At 44.5% G+C, this 16,544-nt stretch overlaps 1 protein-coding gene across 2 annotated transcripts in view; it reads left to right on the forward strand.

The window, feature by feature from the left end:
• Positions 1–53: 53 nt before the first annotated feature.
• The window catches only part of PRKDC (protein kinase, DNA-activated, catalytic subunit), a 136,458-nt gene continuing 119,967 nt past the window's right edge, over positions 54–16,544 (forward strand). For both annotated transcript variants that reach the window (XR_010658720.1, XM_065903562.1), the window contains exons 1-14: positions 54–227; positions 1,901–1,977; positions 2,082–2,174; positions 2,511–2,585; positions 3,443–3,551; positions 4,077–4,189; positions 4,280–4,379; positions 11,040–11,095; positions 11,177–11,207; positions 11,861–12,018; positions 13,397–13,543; positions 14,797–14,961; positions 15,384–15,552; positions 15,913–15,962. Coding sequence is in view for 1 of the 2 variants with exons in the window: in XM_065903562.1 (XP_065759634.1) it covers positions 74–227; positions 1,901–1,977; positions 2,082–2,174; positions 2,511–2,585; positions 3,443–3,551; positions 4,077–4,189; positions 4,280–4,379; positions 11,040–11,095; positions 11,177–11,207; positions 11,861–12,018; positions 13,397–13,543; positions 14,797–14,961; positions 15,384–15,552; positions 15,913–15,962 (1,497 nt within the window). In the remaining variant the exon portion in view is untranslated. The remainder of the gene's footprint in view (positions 228–1,900; positions 1,978–2,081; positions 2,175–2,510; positions 2,586–3,442; positions 3,552–4,076; positions 4,190–4,279; positions 4,380–11,039; positions 11,096–11,176; positions 11,208–11,860; positions 12,019–13,396; positions 13,544–14,796; positions 14,962–15,383; positions 15,553–15,912; positions 15,963–16,544) is intronic.

Below are 16,544 nucleotides of genomic sequence, written 5' to 3' on the forward strand. Positions count from 1 at the left end.
CCCTTTCCCGCCCCTTCCCGCCCCACGGCACTTCCGGTCCCGGCAGGGAAAGTGGTATTCGCCGCTGGAGGTCATGGCTGATTCGGGGTCCGGCGTGCGGGGCTCCCTGCTGCAGCTACAGGAGTCCCTGTCCGCTGCCGATCGCTGCGGCGCGGCGGTGGCCAGTGGTCAGCTGCTGCGGAGCCTGGGGCAGGAGTGCGTACTGAGCTCTGGCCCCGCGCTGTTGGGTGGGTACGGCTCCGGGCTCCGGACGGCCGGTGCCCGGCAGCCCGCTCGAGTCCGAGTGGGCACTCGGGGTGGTGCTTGAATGGGCCCGTGGGAATTTGTGATCTGTGTAAAAGTGTTTGTCAACTGCCTCTTTTCTTAACGCCAGAGGAAAGGTATTTCAAAGCCTGAGGTGGTGGAAATGCTCTGAATTTGACATCAGTACTAACCACGGTGGGGAGCGACGATGAAAGTTTTGTTCTTCCACCTCTATGTCGTCTCAGCCCACCAGCACCTTTTCCAAACCCCAGTTTTGCTGTTCCTTCTTTTGAGAAACAAGTCATGCTCTTAACTCTTGACTTATGCCTGGGTAAGAACTTGACCCTTTGCAGCAGGAGTGCCTCTTAGCATTTTTAATGTGTCTTTGCGTGAAAACTTCGGTTACACTCCCTTTTAAAAACACAAACATGTAGACTTCATGATGCGTCCTCTTAATTAGAAAATGAGATTTTCTTCCGAAAACGTCATTGTTAATAAAGAGGAGAAATAAAGCCTTAAAGAGATTGCTGTGTAGTACCTACAGACTGCCACGGTGTGTTCATGAGGACAGCATCACTGTGGAAATGCTTTCCAGTCTATTCTAAGAGTTCAGTTTTGTTCCTTTAGTAACCTTGTAAAGCAGTTCCAGGTTCACTCTCTCCTATCCAGGATGTGTCCTTTCACTTGAGGGATTGTAGGGCTGTGTACTAGTTTCCTATTGGTCCTGAAACACACCACAGACTTAGTGTTTATAACAGCACAGGTTTGTCGGTTACCGGTCTGTGGTTGGAAGCCAGCAGGGATCTCATCAAGCTAAAACTGAGGCAACAGGCAGGGCCACTCCTTTTCTGAAGCCCCTGGGGGAGAATTAATTTCCTTTTCATTCAGGTTGTTAGCAGAATTCAGTTCCTTGGAGTTGTAGCACTGAGGTTCCTTCTTTCTTCTGGCATTCCTTGTTTCCAGAAGACACCTGCATTTCTTGGATCACGCTGCCCCCCTCCCCACTTCCTCCATTTTCAAAGCCAGCAGCAGAGGGTCAAGTACGACTCCTGGAACCTGTCCTGCTTGCTTGCCTTCCTTCTCCCCTTTCCACTTGTGAGGGCCTTTGTGACTGCATTGGGCTCCCTTGATGACCCAGAAGTGAAGTGAAGTGAAGTAAAGGTCGCTCAGTTGTAACCAACTCTTTGAGACCCCATGGACTATACAGTCCATGGAATTCTCCAGGCCAGAATACTGGAATGGGTAGCCTTTCCCTTCTCCAGGGGATCTTCCCAAGCTAGGGATGGAACCCAGGTCTCCTGCATTGCAGGCAGATTGTTTACCAGCTGAACCACAAGGGAAGCCCTGATGACCCAGGGCACTCGCCCAGTTTAAAGTCAGATGATGGGCAGCCTTAATTCTATTTGCAACCTAATTTTCATTTACTGTGTAAAGTTCACAGGTATGACACTAGGCATCAGAGTTCTGGCCTCTAGGGCCATTATTCTGAACTTATCATTGTGGAACATTGTCTAGAATTTCCCATTTTCCTTGTCAAGGCAGACTTGGGCTTACGTTTTGTCACTTATGAGGCTGAATTGAGAAACAAGCATCACCTTTAGTGTGCGTTTATGGAGAACCTTGGCAGCTTTCTTACTTGCTTTTTTTTTTTCCCCAGCATTACACACTTCCTTAGTTTTTTCCAAAGATTTTGGTTTGCTTGTATTTGTTCGGAAGTCACTCAGCATTGATGAAGTAAGTTGACCGTTTTCATTTTGCTCTTCTAGTGTATGTCTCTTCATGTTGAGGTGACTTTTTTTTAGCCCATGTTTCCATAATGTTTATTTCTTTTATTATAGTTTCGTGATTGTAGAGAAGAAGCCCTAAAGTTTTTATGTGTTTTCTTAGAAAAAATTGGCCAGAAGATCACACCTTATTCTCTAGATATTAAGGTAAGGAGGAAAAAAATTACCTCTTTATATATCAGCGTCCCTTTTAACTTACATGGAAAGTTACATGGTAACTTACATCATAACTTAACATGGTTAAGCTTAATTTTATTTCTGCCTTTCTTGTTGGGTAGTTTACTTATTTTTGCTTGATTGTGTTAGAAATTAAGTGGCTAATTTTTTAAAAGTTTAACGTGCTGAGGCCCTTGTGGAAAACTATTAAAGTGTAATATGTCAAATATTGGTATTTCTTCTCCCAGGTGTAGATTTAGCTATTAAGTCTTAATTACAAGAAGTAAGATCTTATTGATGATTTTAATGTCTGCCTTTAAATCCTAGAACACTTGTACCAGTGTTTACACAAAAGATAAAGCTGCTAAATGTAGAATTCCAGCCCTAGAACTTCTTATTAAGGTAATTTAAAAAATATTTCTAAGTGCAGGTATTTTATGGTACACATATAATTTGAACTGAAAATTAGAGTTGTGGGTGAGAGATGCTGAGGACTCCCATTGGTGTGAGAAGGTGCCTGTTTCCAGCCATCACCCAGCAGCACCTTGGTGTTTTGCCCTCACACTGCTCTGGGTAGCAGAGGAAGAATTTGGGCTGTGAGGGGCAAGAAGTGAAAAGTGAAAGTCGCTCAGTCCTGTCCAACTCTGAGACCCCAAAGACTATATAGTCCATGGAATTCTCCAGGCCAAAATACCGGAGTGGTTAGTCTTTCCCTTCTCCAGGTAATCTTCCCAACCCAGGGATCGAACCCGGGTCTCCCTCATTGCAGGCAGATTCTTTACCAACTGAGCTATAAGGGAAGCCCTTACTCTGAAAACGTAACGCTGCTGAGACTTGACCAGATTCACCTCGTTGTGTCCTTGAATGTTTTCTTGAAACCTTACACTTACACTTCGAAGGGTCTGTGTGTTGTGTGTATGTGCTCGTTGGACTCACCCTCACCTGGGTCTCTGCTTAGATGCGTGTCTTTTTTTGCATCTCTGTTGTAGAATTTCTTTGGGTCTTGTTGGTCCTTAAGTAGCTCTGAGGGAATGGGTCTAGTCATAGGATAATTTTCTTGGGAAGGTGAAATTAAGTCTACATCCCTTTCCACTTGACCTCCCCTGTTTTTCCACCACTCACCTCAGCCCCTCATCCCACATAACCTAGCTTGACGCTGAGCGTGAGTGCTTGGAGACCATGGCTGTGTGCGAACAGGTGCAATAGATGGAAGCCTTCCGTTGCTTCCTCCTAGACTCTGCTAACTCATGTTCTCTCAGTTACTTCAGACTTTGAGGAGTTCTAGACTCATGGATGAATTACGAGTTGGAGAGTTATTTACCAAATTCTATGGAGAACTTGCGTTGAAAGCAAAAATACCAGATACAGGTAAGATGAGTTTAAATGTGACTTTAAAATGTTTTAACAAATTTAAAAAGTTTTTAGTGTAAAACTTGGATTTTTTTTCTGCCAAGGTATTTATGTTTTACAGATGCACTTTTTTTTTTTAACTTTTATTGGAGCATAGTTGCTTTACAACATTGTGTTAGTTTCTATTGCACAAAAAAATGAATCAGTTCTCTTTTTTTGGATTTCCTCTCCATTTAATACAGATGAATTCTTTTTGCTGAGAAGAAACCAAAATGGAAACAAATTATGTATTAAATCTGCTTATAAAAATTTTAATCTAAACAAAATAATTTCTTCAAATAGAAAACTCACATGTCAAATGTAATTTAGCTTATAATAATAAATTCACATAAAACATATGAGGAAAGATTCAATACATAAAACTAGATAGTTTGTGTGGCTTATTGTTAAATTATTTTGAAGTAAAATCCTCTCCTTATTTGCGCATTTGTGCTTAATTTATTTAATTTTCAGGCCTTAATTTGTCTAAAATTTATTTTTCAGTTTTAGAAAAAGTATATGAGCTCCTAGGAGTATTAGGTGAAGTTCATCCTACCGAGATGATAAACAATTCGGATAAACTCTTTCGGGCTTTTCTGGGTGAACTTAAGACCCAGGTATGATAAACTTTATGAGCTTCTTTTCTGCTTCCTTGTATCTGGTGGGCTTTTCTCTTTTTATGGTACCTTGTTAAACTCTCCTTTCAGATGACATCAACAGTGAGGGAACCCAAACTTGTGGTGCTGGCAGGGTGTCTGAAGGGACTGGCGTCACTTATGTGTAACTTCACCAAGTCCATGGAGGAAGGTATTGCTTGACGGCACTTGAGTTTCTTTCTTTCTTTAAGAACTACTAGTCTGAAATGAATTCCTGTGTGATTTTTGAATTTTATACCAGTTGTGGATTCACATGCAGTTGTGAGAGGCAATGCAGAGATCCATGTGTGTCCTTCACTTGGCACCTCCTGGTGACGCCTGTCATGACGTAGTGCAGCCTGATGAACCTTTGGGTCTTGCTCTGTTTGACGTGCTTCCCATGCACACATTTGGGTGTTGAATTTAGTTCTGTGCCACTTTATCGCGTGTGGGCTAGTGTGTGCCCATGACAGTTGAGACCCTGGCAGCCTGCCGCGTGTCTGCCCAGGCATGATATCTGCCCAGGAAGGATGCCTGGGCATGTCCCCCTCCCCTCCTCCCATAGCCACTGCTCAGTCTCCCACCTTGAACTTTGTCCTTTCAAGTTTATGTAAATAGACTCATAGCAGGTAGCTTTGTGGCTGCCTTATTTCACTGTGCATAAGGTCTTCAAGGTTCACCCCTGTTGTAACTATATGAATATAGTACACGTATATCCATTGGGCCGTCAGTGAGTCCTTTGGTTGCTTCTGCTTTTTTGACTGTTGTGACTGATGCTGCTGGAAATGGGTGTGTGAACACCTGGAGTCCCCGAGTTCCCTTCAGGCATCCCCAGAAGTGGGCTTGCGGGCCCACGTGGTGGTTCTGTACTTTCCAGGGGTTGCATTAATTCCCATTCCCACCATCAGGGCACAGTCTCTTCACGTCCTCAGAGTACTTGTTTCCTGTTGTTTGATTGTAACCTTCCTAGTGAGTGTGGGGTGGTTTCTCCCTGCATCTCCCCCATGGTTCTTGGTGTTGAATGTTTTCACAAGTGCCTCTTGCCTACTTGGGTGTCTTCTTGGTTGAAATGTCTATTCAGGTTCTCTGCGCATTTGAAAAATCAGATCATTTGACATTTTGTTCTGAGTTGTATGAGTTATTGACATATTCTGCATATCGGTTTCTTATGGAATCATAATTTGCAAATATTTTCTCCCATTCCATGGGTTGTCTTTTCACTCTGTTGATTGTGCCATTTGATGTGCAAAGGTTCTTCATTTTGATGAAGTTCAGTTTATTTTTTCTTTGGTTGCCTGTGATTTTCGTGCCACATGAATGAAATCATCACCAAATCACTGAATCATTATGTCTTTGTAGAAAGCCAGTTGGGCATTAGCTGATTGGCTCATCACTTGTGGGGGGTAGATCCTGATTCTCTGTTCCCCTGCCCACACCACACAGTCTTTATGATATAATTATATAGTGAAGCTTTAAATGTCCACTGTAATTCTCACATATTATTTTTTAAAAATCATTTGGGTATTATAAGATCTGTGCCTTTCCATGTAAATCTTAGAACAAATTGGTCTGTGTCGACGACAAGTCTTGCTTGGATATTTGTGGTGTTTGTGCTAAACCTGTGGATCAGTTGATACCTTAATCACGTTGAGTTTTCCAGCCCATGAGCACAGTGCACCTCTTCGTTTAGTTGAGTTGGGTCCTCAACTTTCTTTCATTAGTATTTTGTAATTCTTGGGCTGCAGATCCTTGTCTGTTGGTTTTAAACTCTGTTTATTACAATTTTCTTTGTAACTGTCAGTAGTGTTCTTCTATAGTATCTTAAATTTAAGCTAAGAGGATAATCTAGCTATGAGAGCATTATAATGAATTCATTTCTTTTTAAAGGACAAATAAAACTTTTTAATTCCAGAAAATTCTTTAAAAGAAGAACTTGTTTGCTGTTCCTTACCATTTTTGTTCAGATAATTGCCAGATTTTTCTACCTCCTGCAAATGTGCTTGCTTTTGTTGAATTGCAACTTAAGAAATTTCCAGATCTGATCATTTCAACCTGAGGAAGCAGCAGTTTCTAACGTTTCAACCGGGTGTTCCCAGTATTTGCTACCTCTGAGTAGGGCAGCTGGCCCAGCTGCTCCTGCTTCCCCTCCTTGGTCTCCTCTCTCCGGCTCCCTGTCTCTGGAGCATCCCGCCCTCTCAGCTTCCTGCTCAGGGATCTCCTGTTTTCCAAAGCCTCTGTGCTTCCCCGTGTGGGCCGCTTCCTTGGGCTTCTGTAGTCCTCTCTGTTACAGCACTTCTGCGACATGTTTTTCATCTCTGAGGCAGTCTATTTTGTCACTTGACCTTGGTGGCAGGTGACGTTGCTTATTTCTGTTTGTCTGGTGTTAATTGACATTTGGTGAACAGGAAAAATAATAGCACTTATTGCTCATTAACCATGTGCTAAGGATTATCCTATTCATGTTGCAAGAGAAATCCTGTAACAACTCACTAAAGCAGGTGATAATATGTTTGTTTCCCAGATTAGAACACTGGACCGAGGTGGGCAGAATAATGGCTTCCAAAGATGTGCCATGCTGATCCCAGCCCCTTGACTGTTAGGTCCGTGGCAGAGGGGAGTCAGATTGTGGACGGGATGTTGAGACGAGGCTGTCCAGGTGAACCCAGTGTGATCACAGGGGCACTTGACTGTGGACGAGGGTCAGGGTCAGGGTGCTGTGACGGGAGAAGCTGGCTGTGAGGATGGAGCTGGGGCCCCAAGGCAAGGAGGGCGAGCAGCCTCTAGAAACTGAAGGTGGCCCTCAAGCCTCTAGAGAGGAGCACACCCTGGTGACTGCTTCCTTTGTGTTATTTTAATGATTTATTCATTTATTTTTCTGGCCGTTCTTTGCAGCTTGTGGGATCTTAGTTCCCTGACCAGGAATAGAACTTGGACCCCGTGGGTGAACGCACCAAGTTCTAAACCAGGACATTCCCTATTTTATTTTTTAATTGAAGCGTAACTGCAGTTCAGTGTTGTGTTACTTCGGGTGTACAGCGTAGTGGTCTGACGATGAAACACCTTAGGAAATGACCACAGCAAGTCTCAATGTCTGTCACCAAGGTTGTTATGACAGTGCTGACTGCACTCCCCAAATTGTGTGTCACGTCCTTGTCGTCACCGGTGTCCCTCATGCTCCCCACTCTGGCAACAAGCAGTTTGCTCTCCGTGTCTGTTTCTGTTTTTCTGTGTTTCTCTGTTCCTTTAGATTCCACATTTAGGTGAGATCCCAGGTTACTTGTCTTTCCGTGACTCTGCTTCACTTAGCATAATGCCCCCTAGGTCCATCTCTGTAGCAGCAGATGGCAAGACTTCATTCTTTCTTGCAGCTGAATAGTATTCCTACAAATACATAAACCTGCACATTCACCACATTTTCTTTATCCATTCTTTGGTCGATGGGCACTTAAAGGTTGCTTCCATGTTTTGGCCATTGTAAATAATGCTGTTCTGAATACTGGAGTGCATGTATCTTTTCTAATTACTGTTTCCATTTTCTTTGGATAAGTACCCAGAAGTAGAAGCTGGATCATGTGGTAGTTTTAGTTTTTTGAGGAACCTCCACTCAGTTTTCCACAGTGGCTGCACGAGTTTTAATTCCCTTCAGCAGTGCGTGAGGTTCCCTTTTCTCCACGTCCTCATCAATACTCTTTATTTGTTGTCTTTTTGGTGACAGCCACTGTGACAGGTGTGAGGTGAGATCTTGTGGTTTTGATTTGCATTCCCCTGGTGAGTGATGTTGAGCATCTTGCGCCTGTTGGCCATCTTTGTGTCTTTGGGAAAATGTCTATTTAGATCCTCTTCTCATTTTTTATTTTGACATTTTTTCTGTTCAAATGTATTTATGTTTAACTGGAGGATTATTGCTTTGCACTGTCGTGTTGGTTTCTGCCAAACATCAGCATGAATTAGCCATCGGTGTATGTATGTCCTCTGCCTCTTGAATCTCCCCCCCACTTCTCACCCCACCCCACACCTCTCTGTTGTCACAGTCCGCTCACTTTTTTACTGAGTTTTTTTATGTTGAGTTCAGTGTGCACTTTGGATGTTAACACCTTATTAGCCCTATCATTTACAAATATCTTCTCTCATTCATCAGACTGCTTTTCTGTTTTGTTGGTGGTTTTCTTCCCCATGCAGAAGCCTTTTAGCTTGATGTAGTCCTGCATGTTTTTGCTTTTGTCATTCTCTCATGAGGTAACTACCAGGGGGTGCCAGTGGTAAAGAGTCTGCCTGCCAGTGCGGGAAATGCAAGAGATAACAGGTTTGATCCATGGGTTAGGAAGAGCCCCTGGAGTAGAAATGGCAACCCACTCCAGTGTTCTTGCCTGGGTAATCCCATGGACCGAGGAGCCTGGCAGGCTATAGCTCATGGGATTGCAAAAGAGTCAGACACGACTGAACACACATTCATGCATGCATGAGGTAACAGATCAAAAAAAGTATTACTAAGACTGATGTCAAAGAGTATTGTGTGTGTTTCTTCTAGGAGTTTTGTGGTTTCAGATTATAGGTTTAGGTCTTTAATCCATTGAGTTTATTTTTGCATGTGGTGTAAGAAAAGGGTCAAGCTTCATTCTTTTGCATGTAGCTGTCCAGTTTTCCCACCACTATTTATTGAAGAGGCTGTCTTTTCTCCATTGTATATTCTTGCCTCCTTTGTCATAGATTAATTAATCATATGTGTGTGGGATTTTTTCTGGGCTTTCTATTCTGTTTCTTTGATCTATGTTTCTGTTTTTTGTTTCAGAACCATACCGTTTTGATTACTGTAGCTTTGCAGTGTAGTTTGAAATCAGGGCACACAATGCCTCCAGCTTTACTCTGCTTTCTCAGAGACTCTTTTGACTATTTAGAGTCATTCGTGTTTCCATTCAAATTTTTTGTTTATCTTTTCCAGTTCTGTGAAAAATGCCATGGATACTTTGATAGGGATTACATTAAATCTGTCAACTGCTTTGAGGAGTGTGGACATTTTCTCAAAATTAGTTCTCTATCTGTGAGCACAGTATACTTTTCCATTTATTTGTATTGTCTTCAGTTTCTTTCATTAATGTCTTAGAGTCTTCAGGGTATAGATCTTTTACCTTCTTGGTTTAACTTATTCCAAAGTATTTTATTCTTTTAGATATGACTATGAATAGGATTGTTTGTTCAATTTTTCTTTATGATAGTTTATTATTAATGTATAGGGACACTATAGATTTCTTTATATTAATTTTATATTCTACAACTTTACTGAATTCATTTATTCTAATTGTTTTTTGGTGCATCCAGTCTTTAGGATTTTATATATATAGTGTGTCATCTGCAAACAGTGACAGTTTTACTTCTTCCTTTCCACTTTTGATTCCTTTTATTTCTTGTCTGACTGCTCTGACTAGGACTTCCAATACTAGGTTGAATAAAAGTAGTGAGAGTGGTCATCCTTGTGTTGTTCCTGATCTCAAAAGAAATGCTTTCAGCTTGTCAGCATTGAGTGTGACATTGGCTCTGGGTTTGTCATGTACGACCTTTACTGTGTTGAAGTATATTCCTTCTTTACCCACTTCATTAAAAGTTGTTATCATAAATGGATGTCAGTTTTGTCAGAAACTTTTTTTTTGATCTATTGAGATGGTCATATGATTTTTAGTTCTTTGTTGACGTTCTTACTGTGTTCTTCTATTCCTCTCCTGAGTTCATTGAGCATTTTTATGACCATTGCTTTGAAATTTTTTTCTGGGAAGTTACTTACCTCTGTTTTGCTCAGTTCTTTTTTTGAGGTTTTGTCTTGTTCTTTCTTGTAACATGACCTTTGGCCCCTCATCCTGCCTAATTCTCTATTTGTTTGTGTTTGGTAGTTCAGCTACATTTCTTGGTCTCTGTGTAGAAGGTGTCCTGTGGGGTCCAGGAGTGCAGCTCCCCGCCTCCCCTGGACTGCCCTGGAGCCGGGCACGCCAGGAGCATCCCCTGTGGCAGGTGGACCAGCCTGGCCTCCTGGGGGACACTGTGCTGTGGTTTCTAAGGCCTGGTTACCGCTGTGGCTGGTGCTCTGGTGTGTGGCGACAGCCTGGGGGCAGGAACCACTTTGGGGATGCTGGTGCTGGCTGAGGTGTTGGCAAGGCAGGGGTCACTTTGGAGGGGTTCTGGTACCGGCCAGGGGCCCGCATAAGGACTGGTGGGGGTGCAGCTTGGAGGAATACCAGCTGTGTCGAGTCTGCAGATGAAACTGGGTGGGGTGAATGGTGCTGCTGGCTTAGATGGAGAGTCAGACCCTGCACTTCGTCTTCTGGGTGCAGGGTCTCCAGCTGGGGAGCTGAGGTGGAGTCCAGACCCTGGGGTCCCAGTGCTGGGGGTGGGCCTGACAGCACCACCCTCCTCCAGGGGCCACTCCTTCTGTCTCCAGTTGTGGAAGGTCTGTCCTGCTGTCTTCAGGTCATTCTCTGGGTTTTCTGCTTGTGTCTATGATGTTGGTTCCAGATTGCTCACCTCCAGAACTGTGCGGTAGTGAGTTTGTATTGTTTTAAGGCTCACAGTTTGTGATAATCGGTTATAGTGGTAACAGGAAACTAATGTAACCAGTGCATGGCAGGACTGGGACTTCAGCCTTAGTCTGAGGCTAAAATTCAGTTTTTGGTCACGTTGTGATTATGTGACTTCGGGTAGTAGTACTGGGTACTGGCACATTCGTTAATGGAAGAAGAGGTCCTGCTGTCTCCAGCAGAGCGGTGGGTCATGAGAGTCTCATGAGACTTATGAGACAGACACACCTTATGATCTGTGACAGCGGCTGCTTTCTTTCTTTCCTCAGATCCCCAGACTTCAAGAGAGATTTTTGATTTTGCATTAAAGGCAATCCGTCCTCAGGTAGGATTCAGTATTCTAATTCTTTCACAGCTGAGCCTTGTAATTGCCAAACACTGATGGTAGATTTTTTTCTTTTAATAGATTGATCTGAAGAGATACGCTGTGCCTCTGGGTAAGATTCTACATTTAAGGAGGCTATTAGGTTGATTCCTGAGTGAACGTTTGCTTAAACTGTGAGTGAAGGTGGTGCTGTGACCCCTGTGATACTCCCACGTGGTCACTGATGGCAGCTCTTGTGCTGTTTGAGATGGTCACATGAAGATTACACCATTTTGGAGGAAATCGCTTTAGAGCAATTCAGATTGTTTGATTCTGTCTTTATTTAAATAAATCCTGATCCTACTTCTCTTTTTTTTAATTAATTTATTTTAATTGCTAATTACTTTACAATATTGTAGTGGTTTTTGCCATACGTTGACATGAATCAGCCATGGGTGTACATGTGTCCCCCATCCTGAACCCCCTTCCCACCTCCCTCCACATCCCATCCCTCAGGGTCATCCCAGTGCACCAGCACTGAGCGCCCTGTCTCATGCATCAAACCTGGACTGGCGATTTGTTTTGGGGGTTTCTGGCTGGATTGTGGGCCTCTTGATTCAAATGGAGGATGGAGGCATCAGATGTGAGGGGACCCCGGGCCCCTGAAGTAAGGATTCAGGGGCTTCGTGAGCACAGTTTTGGTTTGATGTATGCCTGAAGCTTTCTTAGTTCTTTGTCCTGCCCTTTGTCATCCTGTTTTAAATACAGTGTGTTCTGTGTTTGCAGCTGGCCTGTCCTTATTCACCCTGCATGCATCTCAGTTTAGCACCTGCCTTCTGGACAACTACGCTTCTTTATTTGAAGTCCTGTCGAAGTGGTGCAGCCACATGAATGTGGAATTGAAGAAAGCTGCACACTCAGCTCTGGAGTCTTTTCTGAAACAGGTACTATGTAAAACTCTATGCAAAGACATAAATTCCAGTCTTGTGCGTGAACATTTGAAAAAAAAATACAAGTTGGTTCATTAGCTTCTGAGAGAAGCTTTAAAGAGAAAAGTTGGTTATCCCTCCGCCACAGGAGTGGCGGCAGGTTTGGAGAAAAGAAAGCTTGAAGACATCAAGTCTGATCAGGTCTTTAGAGCCAAGGCTGGACAAGAGAGTGAGGAGGTGGGACGGAGGGAAGGCTGGAGGTCAGGGCTCCCTAGGGGTGGTGCCTGGGTCAGGATGGGAGTAGGAAGGAGGGAGGGAGGGCTGGAGGTCAGGGGTCCCTAGGGGTGGTGCCTGGGTCAGGATGGGAGTAGGAAGGAGGGAGGGAGGGCTGGAGGTCAGGGGTCCCTAGGGGTGGTGCCTGGGTCAGGATGGGGGTAGGAAGGGGTGAAGGAAGGCTGGGAGTAGGGAGGGCTGGAGGTCAGGGCTCCCTGGAGGTGGTGGCTGGGTCAGGGTGGGAGCAGAGAGGGGAGAAGGAGGGTGGCGGGGTCTGCTGTCCTGTTAGACAGGATGCTTGTGTCTCTGCGGCTTCTTGGCCGAGGCGAGCCCTCCTGCCCCAGAGTGTTTCCATCCAGGTTGGGTGTGGGTGCAGGGAGCCTGCAGGTCGCCTGCCGTCTCCGGGTGCTGAGACCTGGGCCTTCTCACGGGTCTGGGCGCGGGCTGCAGGTCGGCAATGTGGATGCGTGTCTTTCTTCTCCCTCTGGTGATTGTCTGGCTACTTCCAGTCCTTGTCTCAGATGGTCGTGGGCAGGTTGCAAGTGCTTCCTGATGCCCTTGCTGGTCTCGAGTTCTGGCAGGTGTCACCGTGTATGGTGCATCGTCATCTGCTTGCTTCTCAGAGTACTTGCTTTGGCTCATGTAATTATTGTAGCTTTTTGTTTTGAGAAATGAGACGCCCTTTTTTTCCCCCTGGTTGTTAGTTCTGAACCGTCTCTGTGTTCCTTCCTGGGGGTCCTCTCTGTGGGTGATTCTGAGCTCCCTGGCAGCTGGGACTGCCCAGCTCTGTGTCACCTTGAGTCAAAGATGAGTCTGAGGATGCTTCTGCTTCATTAGGGAGCTTTTGTCTGCAGCCTGTGTTTTGTGCATATGTCTTCCTGTGTCTACCTGGTCTCTCAGTCTCTTTCTGTAGGAAAAATGCATCACATGTAATAAAGGCTTACTTAAGGAAGTACATTTCTGAACCTGATGGAGACAAAGTGAATTGAACAGATGGTTCTTTACAAGTAATAGCGGCTGTGGACCTGTAGTAGCCCACCCACCGATGTTGTCCCATTTGGCTGTTGTTGCGTTTTCACGTTTGGATGGTTGCCTCTAACGCAAACGTTGTGTGATGCAGGTTTCCTTGTTGGTGGCACGTGATGCCGAGGCGCACAGGGGCACGCTGCGCTTCTTCATGGAGCAGTTCTACAGCATCATCAGGAACGTGGATGCCAACAGCAAGGACCTATCCATTGCCATCCGCGGATATGGGCTCTTCGCAGGGGTATGTCTCACTTATTGGCCCCTTTTAGTTTCATTTGAATGTTTAAAGGAATATACTTCAGTATATTTTTAATAGCATCTCACACATTTGAAAATATTGTTCTGATTTGTTTTGTTGTTAATGTGTTTTTTCATGCTTCCTGTGTATTATCTCAAATATTCATAACTCTCCTATAAGCTTTTAGGAATATTATTTCACTTTACAGATGTGGAAACTGAGGCCCAGAGGAGTTAGGGGACCTGTGTAAGGGTTCAGCCAGCAGTAGACAGAACTGAGACATGGCTGCAGCCTGGAGACGAGGAACACCTCGTTCTCCTGGCCGCGCCCGGCCACCCATCGCTGATGAGGTGGAGCCGGGCAGTGACACCTGGCACTCTGGCCCGAGCCCCTGTGCCTGGGTGAGGTCTGCTGGGGACGCTGGGGGTCGGCGTGGTCGCATCCTCCTGGAGGGGTCTATGGCTCCCACTGGCGGAGAGCGTCTCCTGCTGTTTCTCTGTACAGATCCCCATCAGGGCTACTCCCCTGTTGTTGGGATGGAGCATCTCTTCCGGCCCTCTGCTCACTCCTCCATCCTGATGCCTCCTCATTTGCTTCTTCCCAACACTCCTTTCTCCTTAAAGTCTTCATCTCCACATGTTTCCGTGGCTCATTTATATGAGGAAATGGGCAGAGGAAATGGGTGTGAGGAGGCTCAGAGGTGACCGAGAGCACGGACTTTGTATCCTCAGACCCTGAGGTCTCGCAGCAAGGACCTGTTGACTGTAGTGAGCTGGTGTAGACAGAGTATGGTGGAACAAGGGAGAGAACGCGGAACAGGCGCTGGGCCAGGCCCATGAGAAGGCAGGACTGGGGCCGACGTCTGAGGAGCCTCTGGGACATGTGCGGCTGGACCATCTCCAAGTTAGGAGGGTGTGGCTGTAGGTGCTGCTGCTGTGCCCTGGGGGTTTAGGCCTGTCCCTCCTCCGGGCGTCGGGCCTCTGCAGGGACGGCACCCAATTATCTGCCATCTGCCCCCTGCCAGAAACACAGGTGACAATCAGTAGGTGTTTTTTGTGTTAGTAACTGTTTAGCATGTATTTACAGGTTTTTCAGAAAGCGTCTTTCCAACATACAGTGCATTTTATATCTGTATTTCTTCTCCACTGTGAAGCTTGTTAACATTCAGTTATAATAACATGGCCTAACGAGACACCTTAGGTGCCATCACCCTGAGGTGGGTAAGGTTGATGGAGACTGGTTTTGCCTCCCTCCAGCCATGCAAGGTGGTCAATGCACGAGACGTGGACTTGATGTTTGTGGAGCTCATCCAGCGGTGCCGGCAGCTGTTCCTCGCGGAGGCGGACGCTGCCGAGGACCATGTGTACCAGCTGCCCAGCTTCCTGCAGTCCGTGGCCAGCGTCCTGCTGCACCTCGACGCTGTGAGTGAGGGGGCGGTCCGCCGAGCATGGGCTTGACGAGTTTAACCCAGGTCTTCAGCTGCCTTGATGCAGTGGGAGTTACATACAGTCAGTTCAGGCACCAGTATGACCAAGGTGACCTCTTTAACTAGTACCTCGTACAGTTTTTCGTTTTAGTTTTTGTCATGAAACTTGATGTTTTGTTCCCAAAGCAGAAAAGCTGTCTGTTACTCCTCATATTTCTAAAGGATTAGGATTGCTGCTTGAGATAGAATCGTAGCTAAGATGTCATGCAGACAGTTTTACTCCGGTGTATTCAGGCAGTCCCAGCGATGAATTAGTCCCTTAGGTAACAAGCCGCTTCTTCATGGATCCCCTCCCAGCCCCCCGTCTGCTGTGCCTGTTGTCCCAGCCCCGACCCGTGTGTGCTCTCGTCTCCGCAGGTTCCTGAGGTGCACTCGCCGGTCCTGGAACACCTCATGGTCATGCAGATGGACAGTTTCCCCCAGTACAGCCCCAAGATGCAGCTAGTGTGCTGCAGGGCCATTGTGCGAGTGTTCCTGGCCCTGGCAGAGAAGGGGCCCATCCTCTGGAGTTGCATTGGTGCTGTGGGTGAGTTTGGAGTTTACTCCTGAGATGATGCATGAACAATCTTACCATGTTGTTTGAGATAAAGAACATCCAGTTGCCAAATTCTTTTTTGTCTTTTGATGCCTCTTGTAGAACTGCTAATGTTTTGGTGAACCAAAATCTTTTTTCTCTAGTTTTTTAAATTTTTTCATCTTTTCCTTTTGAAACTAAATTTGTCTAAAATTTGAAACCAAACATAAAAAAAAGAAAGAAAAAATAATTAAAGTTGTTAGCAAACTTAGAGAAAAAACCAAGAGGTACTTTATATTCATATGGCTATCAGTTTGTTGAGTGTTTAGTATTCTTCAGTGTAATTTTTTATTTTTTTTATTTTCTTTTTAGTGCATCAAAGTTTAATCAGAATATGTTCTAAGCCAGTGATCCTTCAAAAGGTAAATTCTGAATCTGTGCTTTGAAAATTAGTCTTTTGTCACTTTTGTTAGAGATGTTGCTAGAACTTTTAGTCTGTAAATATACAAAAGTGGCCTTTTTGACTGCCTGAAAGATTTTTTTTAATGAAGTTGTCCAATAGGATGGTTGTCACTTAAAAGAATTACCATTACTTTCTATAGTATGTAATAGCTGCTTTCTCAAATGCAATGTTAATATTATATTCAGGTGTTCGAAATTGCAGACAAATGTGTGAATTACTTGCAATGATTGGTAATTCTTTTGGGGAAAAAAACAATTGGCCTTTCTGTCATTAGCAATACCTTAGATTTTGATAAGTGTAGGATATAAAACCTAACTATTTTTTCAGGTAAATAAACTTCTGAGTGTGAGACATCCTTAACATAACCTTATTACTGTACCTAAATAGTCTAAAATTTGAAACTAAACATAAAAAAAAGAAAGGAAAAAAATTAATAGTCTAAAATTTGAAACTAAACATAGTCTAAAATTTGTCTAAAATTTGAAACTAATAGTCTAAAATTTGAAACTAAACCTAAAAAAAGAAAGAAAAAAAATTAAAG

This window comes from Muntiacus reevesi, chromosome 12 (genome assembly GCF_963930625.1).
Source record: "Muntiacus reevesi chromosome 12, mMunRee1.1, whole genome shotgun sequence".
NCBI classification, from domain to species: Eukaryota; Metazoa; Chordata; class Mammalia; order Artiodactyla; family Cervidae; genus Muntiacus; species Muntiacus reevesi.